The 21143-nt window shown below is 42.7% G+C and overlaps 1 protein-coding gene across 1 annotated transcript in view; it reads right to left on the bottom strand.

The window, feature by feature from the left end:
• PKD1L3 (polycystin 1 like 3, transient receptor potential channel interacting) overlaps positions 1-16747 on the bottom strand; it is a 79327-nt gene extending 62580 nt beyond the window's left edge. Inside the window, 6 exon segments of the mRNA XM_063654293.1 lie at positions 958-1089; positions 3158-3406; positions 7259-7308; positions 10212-10328; positions 15204-15326; positions 16453-16747. Coding sequence (XP_063510363.1) covers positions 958-1089; positions 3158-3406; positions 7259-7308; positions 10212-10328; positions 15204-15326; positions 16453-16747 — 966 coding nt within the window.
• Positions 16748-21143: the final 4396 nt, after the last annotated feature.

Raw genomic sequence — 21143 nt, 5'->3', positions numbered from 1 at the left:
TGGTAAGTAGACCAAATATCCAGTTAATACCACCAGACTAAAAAAAGGAATGAAGAAAAGACCAGTGCTGAGTTTTTTGTTTGTCTTTTTAAATTGAGACAGAGCGTGGCTCTGTCACCTAGGCTGGAGTGCAGTGGCAGAGTCTTGGCTCACTGCAACGTCCACCTTCCGGGCTCAAACCATCCTCCCATCTCAGCCTCCCAGGTAGCTGCAACTACAGGGGTGCACCACCACATCCAGTTAAGTTTTGTATTTTTGGTAGAGACAGGGTTTCACCATGTTGCCCAGGCTGGTCTCGAACTCTTGGGCTCAAGCTATCCGCCTGCTTCGGCCTCCCAAAGTGCTGGGATTACAGGTGGAAGCCAATGTGTCCCACTGAATGCCGACAGACTTCTAACAAATGCATCAACAAGGCAGTAAAAGCTGATTAATCAACAAACGAACATAAACACAGTATATCCAAGAATGTCACTACTGATCAATTTAATTCATAACTTTCCAGATTTAAAGGTAAAAAAAAATGCTTGCTAAAATTTAAATACAGTCTTTATAATACTAAGCTTGGCATAAGGCACAATCTCCAGATTCTCTCTTTTTTTTTTTTTGGGAGACACAGTCTCTCAGCCACCCAGGCTGGAGTGGAGTGGTGGGATCTCGGCTCACTGCCTCCGCCTCCTGGGTTCAAGCGATTATTGTGCCTCAGCCTCCCAAGTAGCTGAGATTACAGGTGCCCGCCACCGAGCCCAGCTAATTTTTGTTTTTTCAGCAGAGACGGGTTTTTGCCATGTTGCCCAGTCGGGTCTCGAACTCCTGGCCTCATGTGATCCGCCTGCCTCGGCCTTCTAAAGTGCTGGGATTACAGGCGTGAGCCACCGCACCCAGCCTCAGATTCTCTTTTTCTGTTTTCCACTTTTCCCTCTCTCCTACCTTCTTCCCTCCCAGTCACCCTCCACTTACCTGAGCTGGCTTAGAAAATCTTGGAGTTAAGGCTATTAGTTTCTGGAGGAACTCACAAGCTTCCTGTAGTTTGTTATGAGCTTGCAAACCATGAACTGCTCTGCTGAAGTTCCCTGCTATCTCATCTATGACCTATTGGGAACAAAGAAGTTGTCAAAATTACTTATACAAAATTACTGTACTGTAGTAGTCAGGGAGATTATTTTAATCCAAGCTGACCTTGGGTAACATAAACCCTATGAACCACAGCTCTCTGAAACAGTGATTACTTTCAGAAGCTTTTCTGCGAGTGGACAGAATTTATTCCTACTTCTTCCATATGATAGAGAAAATGAATAACAAGATTATACAATGATTGCTCCAAGGGCAAATGAGTCTGGAAATAAGATTTATAGCAGTAACTTTAAGTCTTAAGGCCAGGAAGATGAGGGAAACTTGGGAATCAAAAAGCCAAAACCAAACTTTTCTATTCAGAAGTATGTTTTCCTCTCAGGCTTCCCACTGTGCGTGTTTCCCTCCATTCAAGTGTTCGTATTTAAGGCTGGGTGCGATGGCTCACGCCTGTAATCCCAGCACTTTGGGAGGCTAAGGCAGGCAGATCACTTGAGGTCAGGAGTTCAAGAGCAGCCCGGCCTACATAGCAAAACCCTGTCTCTACTAAAAATACAAAAATTAACCAGGCTTGGTGGTGTACACCTGTAGTCCCAGCTACTCGGGAGGCTGAGGCAGGAGAGTCTCTTGAACCCGGGAGGCAGAGGTTGCAGCGAGCCGAGATTGCACCACTGCACTCCAGCCTGGGCGACAGATTGAGAATCTGTCTCAAAAAGAGAGTTCATATTCAAGAGGTAATGACTTAAAATGACTCATAGCAAGAGGTGGGAAGTAGAAAACCTCCCTGCCCTAAGAAACAAACTGAGCAAATGGCCGTGGTCCCAAAGCTTAGGCAGCTACTGCGCTTGAACTCGAAGTCCAACCCTGAGGCGATTACCATTAATGCCAACTACATGGTCGATTTCTGGAGAATAGCTCACTCACAGGTTAATTCAATCACATATTCAAGAAATCTTGATTAAATGCTGAACATTGCTAAATCCTCTTAATATTTCTAATAATTTATTATAGATTCTTTTAGATATTCTATACTTCAGGATTTCTAAGAAAAAAAAACAATAAAACAACCTCTTTGTTTAAACTCTTGTAGGTCAGTTTCTCCCCCAAATAGAACACCAAATTCCCATTACCATTGCAGGCAGATCCAGAGTGAACAGGATTATGTTTTAGCAGGGAAATATTCAACTGCATATAAACAGGGCTCGTTTGAGTTTAGGAAAAAAAAAGCATGAGGGAAGCAGGATTATTTTCTTCAGTCAACACTGTCAAAGGGGCTTTGCCTCTTTTTTGAGAGAGTTTTGCTCTGTTGCCCAGCCTACAGTACAGTGGCACAATCATGGCTCACTGCAGTCTGGACCTCCCAGGCTCAAGCAACCCTCCCACCTCAGCTCCGGCCCCCACCCCCACCCCACCCCCGAGTAGCTGGGACTACAGGCGCACGCCACCACACCTGGCTAATTTATTTTTGAATTTTAGTAGAGAAAAGGTCTCATAACGTTGCCTAAGCTGGTCTCAAACTCCTGGGCTTAAGTGATCCTCCACCTCGGCCTCCCAAAGTGCTGGAATTACAGGCGTGAGCCACTGTGCCTGGCTAAATTTTTTGAACTTTAGTAGAGAAGGGTCTTGCTATGTTGCCCAGTCTGGTCTCAAACTCCTGGGCTCAAGTGATCCTCTCACCTTGGCCTCCCAAATGCTGGGATTATAGGCGTGACTCAGTGAGCCTGGCTGCCTCGTCTATGTTTTTGGGAGGAAGGAAACAAGGCGGAGAGAGGGGACAGTGAGTAGGAGGAGGAATTGTCTAGAGGTTTGCTGCTGCTGAAAAAGCAGGGTAGGTGAACAAAACTTCTTCCCCATCTGAAGCATTAAATACAATAGCATTAAATAGTGTCATTAATGAAACATTGGGCTGTATATGTACTGTCAAATTGGCTGTTTCCATGGACTTGTTTAGTTTTTGTTTTGGATTGGCATATATGCTGGTCTGTCAGGCATTCTTAGGTGTAGTTCTGCAGGGAGGCAAATGGATGAACCAAGTACTTTTTGGGGGTCACAAAGCTACCTAGCTGTTACTTGAATTTCCCATGTTTACCTGACCAGATGCATTCTGCAATGACACTTGTAGATAAGAGGTGAAGGTATTTGGATGAGCTTCTTCCTTTGGGCTTGAAGTTGTTTCTGCCAGAGATTGCCCAGCATGTGTGACAGACATGGGCGTGGTGAGCTGTGTTATCACAGGGAGAGGCTGGCTGCTGGGTTCAGATGTGGCTGATGTTACCTGTGATGTGATACTTGGTAGTACTGAAGGAAATGGGCTGATGGGATGACACAGGGTTTTGGACTAAAAGATAAAAATATGTAAAAGAAAAGGCTGAATCTGATTTTACCATTTAATAATTAAGGCAGCGTTTCCCCAAATGCTCTGAAACTGTTTCCTATGAGATACTAATAGGCATTTCTGTTCAAAAATTCTGTGTTCAAACAGAATTTTGAAATTTTAAGAAAGCTGCATATTACTTGAGATTCATGATTTATATTAGTGTATTTATTGTCAATCATTCAATAAATTGTTAAACATTTATAAGTTGCTAAGAATGTTCTGGAAAACTGAATATGGCAATGAGCAAAAGGAGCCAAGTTCCTGCACTTGTCGAGCCTCTGTGTTAGTGGTAGAGGCAGAAAGATAAATTATATCATGTATTAAATAAGTGCTATGAAGAAAACAATAATGCTAAGCAGAGAGAAAGTGGATATCATGGAGGGTGTTCAGTGGTAAGAAGAGGATTTCTTTTTTTTTTTTTTTTTTTGAGACAGAGTCTCACTCTGTCGCCCAGGCTGGAGTGCAGTGGCACGATCTCGGCTCACTGCAGCCTCCGCCTCCTGGGTTCAAGTGATTCTCCTGCCTCAGCCTCCTGAGTAGCTGGGATTACAGGCGTGCACCACCATGCCTGGCTAATTTTTGTATTTTTAGTAGAGACAGGGTTTCACCATCTTGGCCAGGATGGTCTCGATCTCCTGATCTTGTGATCTGCCCACCTCGGCCTCCCAAAGTGTTAGGATTACAGGCGTGAGCCACTGCGCCCGGCCGAGGAGAGGATTTCTTGAGACTGGTTGTCACTCTGTCGCCTGGGCTGGAGTACAGTGGCACAATCATGGCTCCCTGCAGCCTTGACCTCCTGGGTTCAAGTGATCCTCCTGCCTCAGCCGCCCAAGTAGCTGGGACTATAGGCACACACCACCATGCCTGGCTACTTTTGAGATGGAGTCTCGCTCTGTTACCCAGGCTGGAGAGCAGTAGCACCATCTCAGCTCACTGCAGCCTCCTCCTCCCAGTTCAAGCAATTTTCCTGGCTCAGCCTCCTGAGTGGCTGGGAGTACAGGACCACATCACCACAACTGGCTAATTTTTGTATTTTTTAGTAGAGACAGGGTTTCACTACCATGTTGCCCAGGCTGGTCTCAAACTCCTGACCTCAAATGATCCGCCGCCTCGGCCTCCCAAAGTGCCGGGATTACAGGTGTGAGCCACTGCACCCGGCCTTTTTTCACTTTTTTATAGACAGGATTTCACTATGTTGCCCAGGCTAGTCTTGAACTCCTTGCTTAAGCGATCCTCCTGCCTCGGCGTCCCAGAGTGCTGGGATTACAGGCATGAGGCACTGTGTCTAATGGAGGGACATTTTTGCTGAGAGTTGAATAAAGGGAGAGAGAGCTCTGCCCATGTGTTAGTGATGGCATGTGAGGAGTGCAAAGGCCCCCAAGCCCACAGCCGGCTAGCTCTGAGGAAGACCAAGGAAGCTAGAGGAGCGATGGTGGCAGGAGGGGGATCAATAAGATCCCAGGGCCAGGGGAGTGTCATATATCGGGCAGTTAAGGGAATGCAGATGTTATTTTTAATGAGGCAGGAAGACAAAGGGCTTTGCAGAAGAGTGGCATGATTTCACTTCTGTTTTAACGGATCCTTCTGTGTTTTAAATGATCAACCATTCTGTTGAAAAGGGTCAGAAAAAGGGGCGAGAATAGAAGCAGATCAGTAGGAGGCAAATGAAGAAGTTCATTTTTTAGTTTTTGTTTTGTTTTGTTTTTTTGAGACGGTGTCTCCTTCTGTCACCCAGGCTGGAGTTCAGTGGTGCGATCTTGGCTCACCGCAACCTCCACCTCCCAGGTTCAAGCAATTCTTCTGCTTCAGCCTCCTGAGTAGCTGGGATTATGGGGACGCACCATCACACCCGGCTAATTTTCATATTTTTAGTAGAGACGGGGTTTCGCCATGTTGGCCTGGCTGGCCTCGAAATCCTGGCCTCAAGTGATCCACCCACCTTGGCCTCTCAAAGTACAGGGACTGGAGGCATAAGCCACCGCACTCAGCCGACAAATGTGTAAGTTCCGATGGGAGATGGTGACTTGGACCGTGTGGTGATCGTGGTGATGACGGTGAGAAGGGGTTAGATTTGGGACCTGTGAAAGACTGCAAAGTCCTATAGTCAAAAGCCTTTGTTTTCTTCTGGCAACATATTATAGGGGTGGCAAAACTCCACCTCCATTCTCTTAGGGCTCCAGCTGGGCCTGAGAATTAAACTGACATAAGATAAACAGGAGAAAATACACATATTTATTGAGTCCAAGTTTTATGTGGCACAGGAGCCCTCATAAGAAAATGAAGACCTGAAGCAGCAGTGAGAGTCCATCTCTCCTATGCTGAATTGGACAAAGAATAGTTATGAAGAAGTGAAATTATGTGGGGAGGCTTAAAAGATAAGCGTTATCTTAACAAGGCCTGTGCAGAATTCTCCAGGTCTTGACTTCTCCTCCTGAAGGACAAGAATGTTGCATATTTCACAAGAGAATTTTACCTCCTGTTTTCAAGAAACAGTACCAAGGTCAGAGTGCTGTTTTTGCACCTGCCATTTTTCAAATGCCTTTAATTGAAATCATCAATATACCAGAGTGGCATATTTTTATCTCTTTCAATTTCAAGGGCTAGTGGTTGTTGCTCTGCGGAACACAGCATGGGAAATACTGATTTGAGGGTTTTTTTTTTTTTTTTTTTTTTACTTCATCCCAGTTTTTTTTTTTTTTTTTTTTGGAGATGGAGTCTCACTCTGTCGCCCAAGCTGGAGTGCAATGGTACAATCTTGGCCCACTGCAAACTCTGCCTCCTGGGTTCAAGCGATTCTCCTGCCTCAGCCTCCCAAGTAGCTGGGATTACAGGCGTGCCACCATGCCTGGCTAATTTTTGTACTTTTAGTAGAGACGAGGTTTCACCATGTTGGCCAGGCTGGTCTTGAACTCCCAACCTCAGGTGATCTGCCCGCCTTGGCTTCCCAAAGTGTTGGGATTATGGGCGTGAGCCACCGTGCCCAGCCTCTGTTCTTTTATACTGTTATAAACACTTATTTCTGCAGCGAGCATTGAGTCAAACAAATGCATATCTGTGTTTAGGCATCAACTAAAGGGTTTCTATATAGGACACAAGGGCAAGAATGCTGAGAGATTTCTTGAAGGTGAAATTTTATAGATTATGTGGACAGTTTCTACCTTTACTTTCCTTTCCCTTTCTGTTAGATGTTTACATTTTATTGCATTGTATTTTTGTAAGATGCCACAAGTCCTTTTTGGAATGAAGCAGGGAATAAATACCCAACCAACAAACACTTGATAATTACACATCAGCATGAAAGCCAGAAAGAGATTCTTTAAAAATTCCAAGTTTGGAGGTGTTGGCTCACACCTGTAATCCCAGCAGTTTGGGAGGCTGAGGCAGGTGAATTGCTTGAGGTCAGGAGTTTGAGACCAGCCTGGCCAACATAGCAAAACTCCATCTCTACTAAAAATACAAAAATTAGCTGGGTGTGGTGGCGCAGGCCTGTAATCCCAGCTACTTGGGAGGCTGAGGCAGGAGAATCACTTGAACCTGGGAGGTAGAGGTTGCAGTGAGCCAAGATGGATTGCACCACTGCACTCCAGCCTGGGTGACAAAGTGAGACCCTGTCTCAAAAAAAAAAAAAAAAAAAAAAAATCCTTGAATGAAGTACCTATTAAAGCCAATTTTTTTCTTGCATGTAAGTACTTTATTTTCCTTATTAGAAAACTATATTCAGAACACTCTAGAAGATAGAGCTCTGACCAGATCTACTAGGTATGACAAAGAGATCAACATTTCACAATGTATGTTGTCAAGGGAAGTACTTACAAGATGAGCAGGAAGAGGATAGTGACATGTGGTTGGAGGATGACCAGGTTCTATAGAAAAAAGAAAGCAGACTAAATTCAAGTAAAAGTCTAAGACAGAAATATTTGTTTTACTTGAGGACTTCTTATTCATGGCTAAAAATAATGCAAATTGTTTTACATAGAAAACCAAGGCCGGACACGGTAGCTCATGTCTGTAATCCCAGCACTTTGGGAGGCTGAGGCAGGCAGATCACTTGAGGTCAGGAGTTTGAGACCAGCCTGGCCAGTGTGGTGAAACCCCTATCTCTACTAAAAACATAATAATTAGCTGGGCGTGGTGGCGGGCGCATATAATCCCAGCTACTCGGGAGGCTGAGGCAGGAGAATTGTTTGAACCTGGGAGGCAGAGGTTGCAGTGAGCCGAGATCGTGCCACTGCACTCTAGCCTGGGTGACAGAGCTAGATTCCACCCCCAACCCCCCAAAAAAATAAAGATAAGGAAGGAAAAGACAAAAGGAAACCTATGATGATCACTCAAGGACCTGGGAATGGAATCCAGAGGACTCCAAGGATAGCACAGCCCTGAAAATTATCAACAGCAAAATCCAGAAAAAAAGTTCAGAAAGCTGTTAATACATCCTTAATAAGAACATCCTTAATAGAACGAAAAAGGTTATTTCCCCAAATAAAAGGTCTCACATATTTATTACTGCATCAGCTTATGAGTGAAGAGCATAGAAACAAAGAGAAAAACCATTTTCCCATAAAACATGCCTGAAAATATGGGACATTTTCAGCTTGAAAAGGTGAGATGACAGTGATTGATACAGGGATGACCTTGATTGATACAGCATAAGTACATGTGCCATCTTAACGTGCAGTTCCTTACAGACCCAGCATGCCTCTTCTCCAATGTCTCCTCTTGGAGTTGTACCTGATTTTATCACTGGTTTCATCCGAATCCACTGGGGAATAAGATGATTTTGCTTTTATTTCTTGGCCAGGAATCACATGATCCTGAAAGTCTTGTGAGAAGACATGGCAAGAAACTGAGTCAACCACACCCACCATGATGATGGAGAAAGGTAGAGGTAAGCAAACAAAATAGTAAGGATAAACCACTTGAAGCTAACATACACCAGAATGAGGTACATTAAAAGAAAAATAAATGATATCAAAACGATTTCAAGATGACAAAAAAAAATACTGCAGAAAAATTAAAATCCACATGGGAGGGAATACTGAGCAGATGTGGAAAAATTAGTCCCTGATATGGAAGATAAATGTAAGGTGCTCTCCTAACAACAAAAAGGGTGATAAATACGAAACCATTCTTTTTCATTTAAAGAGAGTACAGGAAAGACACAGAGGATAGGAAGCAGCAATATGGCACGTAGATACCTGGTATTTCCTAAGGACAAAACCAGAACAAATGAAATAGAAGTGATACATACGTAGGATATTCTTGATTCAAGAAAGATGTGTATATGTAGCATCATGTTCTAGGCACAATCAGTGAAAAGTAACCTAGATACACACTAAGAAAATTTCTGAATTACAAAAAACTTTTACAAGCAATCTGATAGAGATTTTAAAAGGCTGCCTGGAGTGCGGTGGCTTGATTATGGCTCTAACAGCCTCTAACTCCTGGATTTAAACTATCCTCCTTCCTCAGCCTCCTGAGTAGCTGAGACTACAGGCATGGACCACCACACCTGCCTAATTTTTTTAATTTTTATTTTTAAAAGTTTTTTTGTAGAGACAGAGACCCAGTATGTTGCCCAGGTTGGACTGGAACTCCTGGCCTCAAGCAGTCCTTCCAACTCAGCCTCCCAAGGTGCTGGGATTACAGGTGTGAGCCACTGTATTACACACAAGCCACACCTAGGATTACAGGTGTGAGCCAACGTCTGCTGAGGGGAGATCCAGCCTGCAAACTTTTTAAAGGACCCTGCGTACATAAATATTAGGCATATTGCTTGTTAGGTAAATTGCCCCACAATAAGGCAGTCTACATTTTTCCCAATGAGGAGATTTTAAAAAGTATTCCTGGGGCAAGCTTGACAATATAAACTTAAATTATATAGGTGAAATAGTCAAATGTCTATTTAATTCAGTAATTTAGTTTTACTATGACATTTAAAGCCACATGTTATGTAAAGTAATATTGGAAGCATTGCTCTCACGAAACTCACATTTCAGGACACAGCTTAAACATTTCAAATGCGTCTTTAACATCATTGCATTAATTATCATCGGAACAACTTTTGGATTTAACTCTTTTCCAAAATATGTCATCTTTACTTCCACCTAATGCTATCACTAAACATTTTCCTACAACTCACAAGTCCCCATTTACAAAGGATTGAGAAAAGTTGGATTTTACATTTGTTCTTTAAATATATATTCATGTCTCTAAATAAAACTTTCTAAATTGCTAAGTGATATTTAAAGAGTTTGTTGATCAGGACATCTAACACTTGCAGCTGTGAGGTCATACCCCGAGGAGTGATCACGAGATCCTCTTTAAATTGATCTATTTTACTCCTTTCTTTCAGCTGATCTCTATAACCACCCATCCACTGATATTGATTGCCATCATTTCAGGCTAATGCATCCTTCCCAAATAGTACTTGTTTTTCAAAATTAAATAAACAAATGATAACACCATAATTTGAAAGACTTTGCAAGAACTTTAAGATGACTTTCTCTTTGTTGATGAAAAATTTTGTGGGAATAAAACCTTGTCTTTTATTTGGGAATATATGAAAAGACGGCGGCCAAGGGCATATCAAGAAAACACATATATAAAATGAAGGCAAAGATTGCCATATTAAGATCAGATAGAATAGAATGCAACGAATACTGGGCACATGTTATAACACATTTCAGCATTAATTCAGTCTTGTGCATTCTTTTAGCAAAAATTGATTCCACGGATTTTTAAGGTTACTAGAGGAATAACACATTACCTGGGGGCATTTTGTCTCTTGCTATTGCAACTCCTTTTTTTGTCTTCTTGTGTCTCGGGTACAAATGAGAATTATTTCCATTTCTTTCATAATGGGCATCTCCGTCCAAAAAGTCACCTATTTGAAAGCCAATACACAAATTAATTTATAGGTTATAGCTATGGCTACAAGTCTATAAAACCATCATTACATGCACATATGTGATAATCAGGAAAACACAAATTAAAAATTCCTATCCAGTTTTTTAAGGACACTAAGAATTCTGCAGTAGCCCTTTTGCTCTGGAGCCTGCTTACATCACATTATGGTGTCCCACGTTTCAAATTAAGTTCACTAGTTGGGTCAACACTGAGAAGTTCATTAACCCATTTATGCCTAGTGTTCCATTATTGGAACACTAAGCATGTGGAGTTATTTACATCCTACTGCTTAAGGTCATCGCCAGGGTCTGATTTTTCACCAAAAAAGTTTGCAACCTCCAGCATAAATGGAAAATTCCATACTAAGCGTAATATTCTCCTTTGTGTTCTGTAACTCTCATTGGTAGAGATAAAAGAGTTCAGAAGGTGGATGATAACATTCTTTTTTTGAGACAATTTTTGCTCTGTTGCCCAGGCTGGAATGCAATGGTGCGATCTTGGCTCACTGCAATCTCCACCTCCTGGGTTCAAGTGATTCTCCTGCCTCAGCCTCCCGAGTAGCTGGGATTACAGGCACGTGCCACCATGCCTAATTTTTTATTTTTAGTAGAAACGAGGTTTCACCATGTTGGCCAGGCTGGTCTTGAACTCCCAACCTCAGGTAATCTGCCCACCTTGGCCTCCCAAAGTGCTGGGATTACAGGTGTGAGCCACCACGCCCGGCTGGCAATCACATTCTTGAACGTGCCTCCTTGCATACATGAGCAAGAGTTTCTCACACACGCCATTGGACGTGGCTAGAGAAAATCATATAACCATGATGACTACGGCTCAGCTTAAATTCGCGATCATGAAGCTCCAGCAGCCTGCCTTCATACTGCCTGGCAGTCATACTGTTTCCACTCTCCCAGGTGACTCCCACTTTCCTGTCTCTACTCAACCTCCAATACCTGGGAGCCTCCCTCAGTCTCATTCTCAGGTCAGGTGATAACCTTGCTTTCTAACTCAAGGAGAATATCAAAGCAATTTAGAGTCCTTCCACGACTCTGACCATCATATCTAGCTGCCTACTAGCACCTGTACCTGTAGCGAGACTGCCTTCTCTCATGCTGCTACAAATCTTCCTACTCCTACCCAAAGTGAATCCCTCTAGTTGTTTGGTAGCTCAGATTAAGTACATCAGTCGTGCATGCTATTTTTTCTGTCTTCAAAAAAACCCAACAACTTATATTGGCCTCATGAACTATTGCTCCAGCTGTTTCCTGCTCTTGAGCAAAATTACCTTAAAAATTGTACAAACTTATTAGCTCCAATTCTTCTCCTCCCCTCTCTTTCTTTACTTTTAGGGATTGCTTTTTAAAATGTTGACAGGCCAGGTGCCTGTAATCCCAGCACTTTGGGAGGCCAAGGAGACTTATCACCTGAGGTCAGGAGTTCGAGACCAGCCTGGCCAGGATGGTGAAACCCCCGTCTCTACTAAAAATACAAAAATTAGCCAGATGCCTGTAATCCCAGCTACCTAGGAGGCTAAGGCAGGGGAATCACTTGAACCCGGGAGGTGGAGGTTGCATTGAGCCAAGATCACACCCTTGCACTCCAGCCTGGGCAACAAGAGTAAAACTACATCTCAAAAAAAAAAAAAAAAAGTTGACATAAATTTGTTTTATAATTGCTTTAGTCTGTTTTGCGCTGCTATAATAGACTACCACAAACAGGGTAATTTATAAAGAACAGAAATCTAATTCTCACAGTTCTGGAGGCTGGACGTCCAAGGCACTGGCACTTGGAGTTGAGAGAGTTATCCTCACAAGGTGGAAGGGCAAAAGAAACCCTCCCTCTGCCAAGTCCTTTTATAAGGGCCCCAATCCCATTCACAAGGGAGGAGCCCCGTAGGCCAACCCACCTCTTAGAGCCCCAAGTCTTAATGCAATCACATTGGCAACACCTGTTTTGGAAGGAGCACATTCAAACCATAGCAATAATTATGGAAAACATTTAAAGAGTTCCAATGCCAAACTATAAAACCAGGTACATTTCGAAAGGTCTCATTTCCATCTTCATCCTTTCTGCCCTATTTTCTCTCTCCCTCATAGATAACCATTTTCATTAGTTTTTGTTTCTCCTTCTGTTATATTTTTATGTACATGTATGTATATAGGCAAATATATATGTTCTGTACCTTTATTTTTCACTAAAAAAATACATCATAGAGATAACCCCACTGCAGTACATGGAGATTGTTGTTATTTGCTTTTTACAACCAGTTCCCTCTTGATGGGCATGTGGATTATTCCTACTGTTTTGCTATCACAGAGAGCTACAATGAATAGCCTTATGTGTGCATCTTTTTGTACTTTTGCTGGTTTGACTTTGGGATAGATTCCTAGCAGTGGACACTGGGTCAAGGGTAGATGTATATCTAATTTTGCTAGATATTGCTGAATTCCCCTTTATTTATAAATGTATAGAGATTATATCTTACTGCATTCTCACTAGCAACTTATGAGAGTACCTATTTTCTTACGGCCTTGCCAACGGAATATGTTGCTAAGTTTGTGGATTTATGCCAATCTGATAGATGGGAAAGAGTATCTCAGTTTATTTTTAATTTGCATTACTCTATTTTTTTTGGCAAGAATACTGTGTAAGTGATGTGTATACTTACATCAGGGCATTTTTCTTTTTTTTAAAAATGTAACTTATTATTTTGAGATAATTGTATATTCACATGCAGATGTAAGAGAAAATGCAGAGAGATGCCTGTATCTAGTTTCCAAGGGTAACATCTTGCAAGGGTAACAACAGGATATGGACACTGATACAGTCATGTCAAAAATTTTTTTTCAATTGCTATAAGAATCCCTCACATTGACCACCCCCTCTTTTTTTTTTTTTTTTTTTTGAGACTGAGTCTTGCTCTGTCACCAGGCTGGAGTGCGGTGGCGCAATCTTGGCTTACTGCAACCTCCGCCTCCCAGTTCAAGCCATTCTCCTGCCTCAGCCTACTGAGTACCTGGGACTACAGGTGCGCACCACCACGCCCGGCTAATTTTTGTATTTTTAGTAGAGACTGGGGTTTCACCATGTTGGCCAGGATGGTCTCAATCTCTTGACCTCATGATCCACCCGCCTTGGCCTCCCAAAGTGCTGGGATTACAGGCGTGAGCCACTGTGCCTGGCCCACATTGCCCTTTTATAGCCATGCCTACTTCCTTCCTGCCCCCATGCCCTTCTTAGACCCCGATAACCACTAATCTGTTCTCCTTTTCTATCATGTTATCATTTCAAGAATGCTCAATAAATGGCACCATACAGTACATAACATTTTGAGATTGGCTTTGTTCACTTGGCATAATTCTCTGGAGATTGCTGTGTGTATCAATAGTTTGCTTCTTTTTATTACTGAATTGGACTCCATGGAATCCAATTCAACAACCAGAGGGATTCACTTTGGGTAGGAGTATGAAGGTTTGTAGCAGCATGAGAGAAGGCACTATCTCTCTGCAGGTACAGGTGCTGGTAGGTGGGTAGATTTGGCGGTCTGAGCCTTGGACGGACTCCAAATTGCTTTGATTTTTCTCCTTTAGTTAGAAAGCAAGGTGATCACCTGACCTAAGAATGAGACTGAGGGAGGCTCCCAATTGTTGGAGGTTGAGTAGAGAGAGGAAATTGGGAAAGAGTCACCCGGGAGAGTGGAAACAGTATGACTGCCATGGCTGGACCACAGTGGTTTAACCATTCACCTGTTGACAGACATCTGAATTGTTTCCAGTTTTGCTCTATTATGAATAAAGCTGCTATAAGCATCCATATACATATTTTTACCTGAGCACAGGTTTTCTCTTTCTGCGATAAATGCCCAGCAATTGCTCGGTTGTATGGTAGTTGTTTTTTTTAAGAAATCACCAAGGCCGGGCACAGTGGCTCATTCCTGTAATCCCAGCACTTTGAGAGGCCGAGGTGGGAGGATTGCTTGAGTCCAGGAGTTCGAGACCAGGCTGGGCAACATAACAAGACCCCCCCCCGCCCCCCCACCATCTCCACACAAAAAAATAAATAGGCTGGGCGCAGTGGCTCACGCCTGTAATCCCAACACTTTGGGAGGCCAAGGCAGGCAGATCATCTGAGGTTGGGAGTTTGAGACTGGCCTGACCAACATGGAGAAACCCCATCTCTACTAAAAATACAAAATTAGCCGGGCATGGTGGCACATGCCTGTAATCCCAGCTACTCGGGAGGCTGAGGCAGGAGAATCACTGGAACCCGGGAGGCGGAGGTTACGGTGAGCCGAGATTGCGCCATTGCACTCCAGCCTGGGCAACAAGAGCAAAAATCAGTCTTGGAAAAATAAATAAACAAATAAATAAATAAATACAACAACAACACACACACAAATGCATACATACATACATAGCTTAATCCTGATCTACTTCTGCAGAAGCGAACCTTGGAAAACAGCCCTCTCACCCTTCGTCTTCTCATCTTCCTCTGCCTTATTCTCTTCTCCTCCTTCTCTTTGCCATCCTTCCCTCTGAAGCCCAAATGCTGACTGAATTATGAGTGTGCATGTGGAAAATGGTGTCACCAATACAACTTCTCCCACACTCTGCCCAAGTCAAAACACGAGGAGAACATCAAGGCACAACTCTTCCAACTCCTAGTGGGGATGGATCCAAGGAAGTCACTCCAGATAAGTTTCTCACGCTAATCAGTATCATGAAAATCAAAAGCCCTGTATCACCCCATGGTCTACTGCTCACAGACTATTTAACCAATACTCTCACATGCACTCCTTATTTAGAATCAGTTTCTAAAATTTGGGTCTTTGGCAGCATGTAGCTTTATCACTTACCAGTCTGGCAAATGAAATAGTATTTCAGTAAGCACTTGTCCTCTTTGGATGAGATCCGAATGAAGTTTCTGGACAGGTAGGTGCAGCTGGGGGGCTTTGGGGGCCCGTGGGCTGCAACGTCTGCTGAGGGGAGATCAGACCCAGATGAGCCTCATACTCGAAAGCCAGGCTTTTAGATTTATTTTTTATTATTGTTTTTGAGACAGTCTCACTCAGTTGCCCAAGCTGGAGTGTAGTGGTGTGATCTCCGCTCACTGCAATCCCTGCCTCCCGGGTTCCAGTAATTCTCCTGCCTCAGCCTCCCAAGTAGCTGGGATTACAGGCACCCGCCACCATGCCCAGCTAATTTTTGTATTTTTAGTAGAGATGGGGTTTCACTTTGTTGGCCAGGCTGGTCTCGAACTCCTGATCTCAGGTGATCCATCCACCTCCACCTTCCAAAGTGCTCAGATTACAGGCGTGAGCCACCACCCCCACCCCGCCAGGCATTTTTAAAAAGTAAATATGAAAGCCAAATTTGGCTGACTTCCAATAGATAAAAATGTAGAATTTCCTCCCATACATTATAGTTTATTTTTTCATATGTGTTCCTTACCACAAGGCTTAGTATTACTTTACCTACATGTTAATGAAGATGGTGAGAGTGATAAAATAATGGCTTGGATTTGTCTCTCAAACTTCAAGATTATGGTGCATAACTCTGAAAACACTTTGTAAGGGCCAGGCGCGGTGGCTCACGCCTGTAATCCCAGCACTTTGGGAGGGCGAGGCGGGAGGATCACAAGGTCAGGAGATCAAGATCATCCTGGCTAACACAGTGAAACCCTGTCTCTACTAAAAAAAAAAAAAAAAAAAGAAAACGCTTCGTAAGAAAGACAATAGGTAGATAATGTTCCTCTTAGTTTTGTGTTAGGAAACTTAGAGATCAGAATAATGAAGAGATGTTTATTAGGAAAAAAATGACCATCAAAGGTTTCTGTCTTTCGAACCTAGCATAATTCTTTTAGTGAAAGGTTAGGTAAGTTAACTTTAGATGGGTTCTAGGAAAAATTGCATCATTTTTGCTAGACAGACAAATCAAAGGCTGTAGCACAAAATGGAAATATTTCAGAGGAAAGATGGTAATGAAGTAAAGTGACTGGTTTTTCTGTATACAAAAGCAGAAAGATTAAGATTTTCTTTTTTTTTTCTGTCCCAGAATAAAATATAAGGAAGTTTCCTTCATAAACACTAAACCCCAGAGTCTTACCTGGGTATTTGTTGTCTTGATGCTTTTTCAATGGCATTACATTTTGCCCAATCCACCACTTCTTTCCTTCTTCCAGATAGTCCCGGATGAGATCTTGAACTTCCTTGTTCCCAATATGAGCTAGGAATCCTCTCTGCACATGACAGTAACGCTCTGCTTCCTCAAAGCTGCATTGAAATCTGTTAAGCTGGTAACAATTATTTTGCCCATGTGGCGAGGGGCTGTTTAGCTCACTTCCTAGAATAATACTTGTTCTGATGTATAACCAAAGCCAGCTTCCTCCTTTGAAGAACATTTTCTCTGAATTGTAGCAAGAAAAAGTGTGGGAGTTTAGCAGCTGCCTGGTCCTTTAAATATATATATTGGTGGGCTTGTCTTATTAGTATTATTCTTTTACGAATTGGGAATAATTTACCAAGGATACAAAAGGTTTTGTTTTGAGGACCCAGGTGCAGGTCCTACAAGCTGAAAACAAATAGCAGAGATCAATAAAACAATGGCCCTTTTTATCTGGGGCCCCACCATCTGTGTCTACCTACCGAATATGCCTTTAGCAAATAGAGATCGATTATAAAGCTGAGTCTAAGCTGCACTGGGTAGAGGATGATGAATATCTAACATCTAAGTTAGTGCTGCTAAAAATTAATAAGTGTAGCTTTTTCTTTTCTGAGGCAGGGTCTCATTCTGTTGGCCAGGCTGGAGTGCAGTGGCATGATCTCAGCTCACTGCAGCCTCAGCCTCCCACCTCAGCCTCCCGAGTAGCTGGGACTACAGGAGTGCACCACCATGCCCACCTTTTTTTTTTTTTTGAGATAGGGTCTTGCTATGTTGCCCAGGGCGGTCTTGAATTGCTGGGCTCAAGCCATCTGCTCACCTCGGCCTCCCAAAGTTCTGGAATTAGAGGTGTGAGCCACCACACTCAGCCACATTTTTTTTTTTTTTTTAAAAGAAAGTTATTCTTGCAGACCCTCTAGGATTGATTTTTTTTTTTCTTTGAGATAGAGTTTTGCTCTTGCTGCCCAGGCTGGAGTGCAATGGTGTCATCTCAGCAACTTCTGCCTCCTGGGTTCAAGCGATTCTCCTGCCTCAGCCTCCCAAGTAGCTGAGGCATGTGCCACCACACCTGGCTAATTTTGTATTTTTAGCAGAGATGGAGTTTTGCCATGTTGGTCAGACTGGTCTCAAACTCCTAACCTTAGGTGATCCACCCACCTCAGCCTCCCAAAGTGCTGGGATTACAGACGTGAGCTATTGCACCTGGCCTGACTTTTTAAAAAAATAAATGTTACTGTGTATATTTAAGGCACACAGCACGATGTCATGGGATACATACAGATATTAAGAAGGTTACTATAGTAAAACAAACATATCCATCATCTCACGTTAGTTACCAACTTTTTTTTGTTTTTGTAGCAAGAGCAGCTAAAATCTCATCTAGCATGAATCTTGTCTACTGCATGGTTTTATTACCTGTAGTCCTCAGTTTGTACATTAAATCTCTCGACTTGTTCATCCTACATCTCTGCTACCCTCAGGACTGATTTAAATTACTATATTCTGTCTCTTAAGTACATGCAAACAGAACTAGGCATAAACTCTATGTTTTTTTGTTTGCTTTTTATGGGGTCTCTCTATGCCACACAGGCTGGAGGGCAGTAGCATGATCATAGCTCAGTGCAGCCTTGAACTCCTGGGCTCAAACGATTCGCTCACCTTGGCCTCCCAAACTGCAGGTGTGAGCCACCGTCCCTGGTCCATGAACTTTATCTTAAAACTCTTACACAGTCATAAAAACAAAACAATATTAAACGGAAGAATGAATACAAATTAAGTACAAACAAAACTGAAAACCAATGAGATCCAAGTTTTGCCAAGCTAAATGGCAGATAAACAGGGTTCTGGCCTACGACTACACAGGTTCTTTTGAATCTGGCATGCATGCTATTTTATGATATAGGGAGGATTCAGTTCTGATACCACGTTTCTTTATTTGACTCACTAAAAACAAAACAAAACAAACAAAGAAAAACCTTTGTTCACACAGCAGGTCATTTGGTCTCCACCTGTTGCATACCCACCCATCACATGTATTACGACTGGTTCTTTCTTGGTGCCAAAAAGTGATCATAAACTCAAACAAGTGTGGGCACTGAACCGCTTGGTAGGTTTCAGGGTTAAGATGGTTATCCAGATAGTCCAAATGATGCTTATGTTACTCTAAAAATCAGTACAGAAGTGGTCACCAAAATTATGAAATTCTCTAAAACACAGACTGCAAGAATACACCCTGTTTGAAAAACCCTGCAGTAATCAGCCAGGCATGGTGGCTCACGCCTGTAAACCCAGCGCTTTGGGAGGCCGAGGTGGGCGGATCACTTGAGATCAGGAGCTCAAGACCAGCCTGGCCAATATGGTGAAACCCCGTCTCTACTAAAAATACAAAAATTAGCCAGGTGTGGTGGTGCATGCCTGTAATCCCAGCTACTCAGGAGGCTGAGGCAATAGGATCACTTGAACCGGTTGGTGGAGGTTGCAGTGAACTGAGATTGCACCACTGCACTCCAGCCTGGGCGACAGAGCAAGACTCTGTCTCAAAAAAAAAAAAAACAAAAAAACAAAAAAACAAAAAAAAACCCCAAAACAAAAACACCAAAAACACTGCAGTAATCAAATGAAAGATAAATACAGTATGATCCTCCCTTTCAAAAAGTCCAATTAGGGAAGAAAAGGCATAATAATTGCAATTAATATAGGCAGTGAAAAGTGCTAGCCTAGAGGGACAGCTTAGGTGCTGCTGTGAAGGTTCAGATAAGGAAGAAATTACTTCCAGGTTTTGGAATGAACATATAAAAATGGCAATATTTAGACAGATGGAATGGACATCTCGGCAGAGGAGTCGATGTGAATAAATACACAGAGGTGGGAAAGTGGAAGGTATTGATAAAGAGAAAGAAATACTTGCGTGTGTGTGTGTGTACATGTAGGGGGTACTTGGTGGAACAGTAGTGGGAACTGTAATCAGAAAATGGGAGTGTTTCAAATGCCAGGATAAAGGGTTTACAGTTTATTTGGAAGGTTTCTGAGCAGAGTAGTCCACCCTTACAAGAGTTTGTGGCAATGGAATCATCTGGATGTGGGATGCTTTTGTTTTCAAAGTTCACAGAGCCTCAACTTCTAAACATCTTCATACACATACATAAACAAATGCATGATACAGCCACACATATGTTTCAAGCTTTTTTTCCAGATTAAAAAAATGATACTTTATTATAACTTTTAAAATTGCAGAACGTCAGGCTGAATATCATCAGACAGATACACAAAACCACTCATCTCTAAAGTCATCTTCTATACCCTCTCAAAATTTGGCCAATGAAATATGCCTCAGGGAATTTTCCAGTTCAACCCCATACATAAATGGAAACACTAGACTTTTGGTTTTGCCCACAGTTCCAAAGTGCTATTACAGGTGGAGTATCTGCTGCAGGAGGTCATTCTTGCTGCTGTGGGTGTGAGTAAAATGTCTATCTGTATGCCTCTGGTCCTGCAGGCTTTGTTCTCTTTCTCCTCGTTTTGTCTCCTTCTACAGGGGTTATCTTACATTCTGCAATCAAAAGACATCTTCTGCTTGGAATCACAACAGATAGTGAGAGGTTCAAGTGAGAAGTAATGTTACATAGCAAGTTACTGAATCTCCAATGAGAAATTGAACTCTGGGGTTACAACTCAAATATGATTTCAAGGTAAAGAAAATAATTACTTGGCTGGCTGGTGAAATGCTTAGTTCCTTCTAAAATCATAATTGCAATATGGACTCCTGCTTCATGCTGCATCCCAAGGCACCAATCAGGTAACCTACATCTCCCAAATGATCAACAGGGCATTCCTTCCTATTTTACCCTCAGTGCTGAGAAATTACTCCTGAGCCCAGAAGTTGTTGCATAGGTGACTTGGGTGACTTGGTGCTCAGGCAACAATTGCCACAGGTCCCACCTTGATGAACACCATCGATTTCTTTAAATATGATGATACTAAGATGGAGGCCCCTGCTCGGAGGAAGCAAGGATGTAAAAGCCAGGACAGGCTGTGCTGAGGGTCACTACACTGACAGACCCAGATGACACGAATTCAAGGAACATGAATACTGAAGCCAACAATCTTCTGGAACTCTCTTTTCCAAAACTCATATGCTGTTTTTTCTAATTGGGAAATCAGGGACAGGGAAACATTTGCATAATTACCCACCAACATGTTCTTCTTAACAGAAGTGAAGACTATTATTATTATTTTTTTTGAGACGGAGTCTTGCTCTGTTGCCCAGGCTGGAGTTCAGTGGCGCAATCTCAGCTCACTGCAAGCTCTGCCTCCTGGGTTCATGCCATTCTCCTGCCTCAGCCTCCCGAGTAGCTGGGACTACAGGTGGCCGCCACCACGCCCGGCTAGTTTTTTGTATTTTTAGTAGAGATGGGGTTTCACTGTGTTAGTCAGGATGGTCTCGATCTCCTGACCTTGTGATCCGCCTGCCTTGGCCTCCCAAAGTGCTGGGATTACAGGTGTGAGCCACCGTACCTGGCCTATTTTAAGAATATGAAAAGAGTTTCAAGACACCTGTTTTCAGGGATAGACAACAGCAACAGAAGCACTTTTCAGAGCTGGTTCATTTTAAAGTCCATCTCAAGAACAAGGGCCAG

Source organism: Pongo pygmaeus, chromosome 18, assembly GCF_028885625.2.
Source record: "Pongo pygmaeus isolate AG05252 chromosome 18, NHGRI_mPonPyg2-v2.0_pri, whole genome shotgun sequence".
Lineage (NCBI taxonomy): Eukaryota > Metazoa > Chordata > Mammalia > Primates > Hominidae > Pongo > Pongo pygmaeus.
This window is presented reverse-complemented; position numbering and strand designations above follow the sequence as displayed.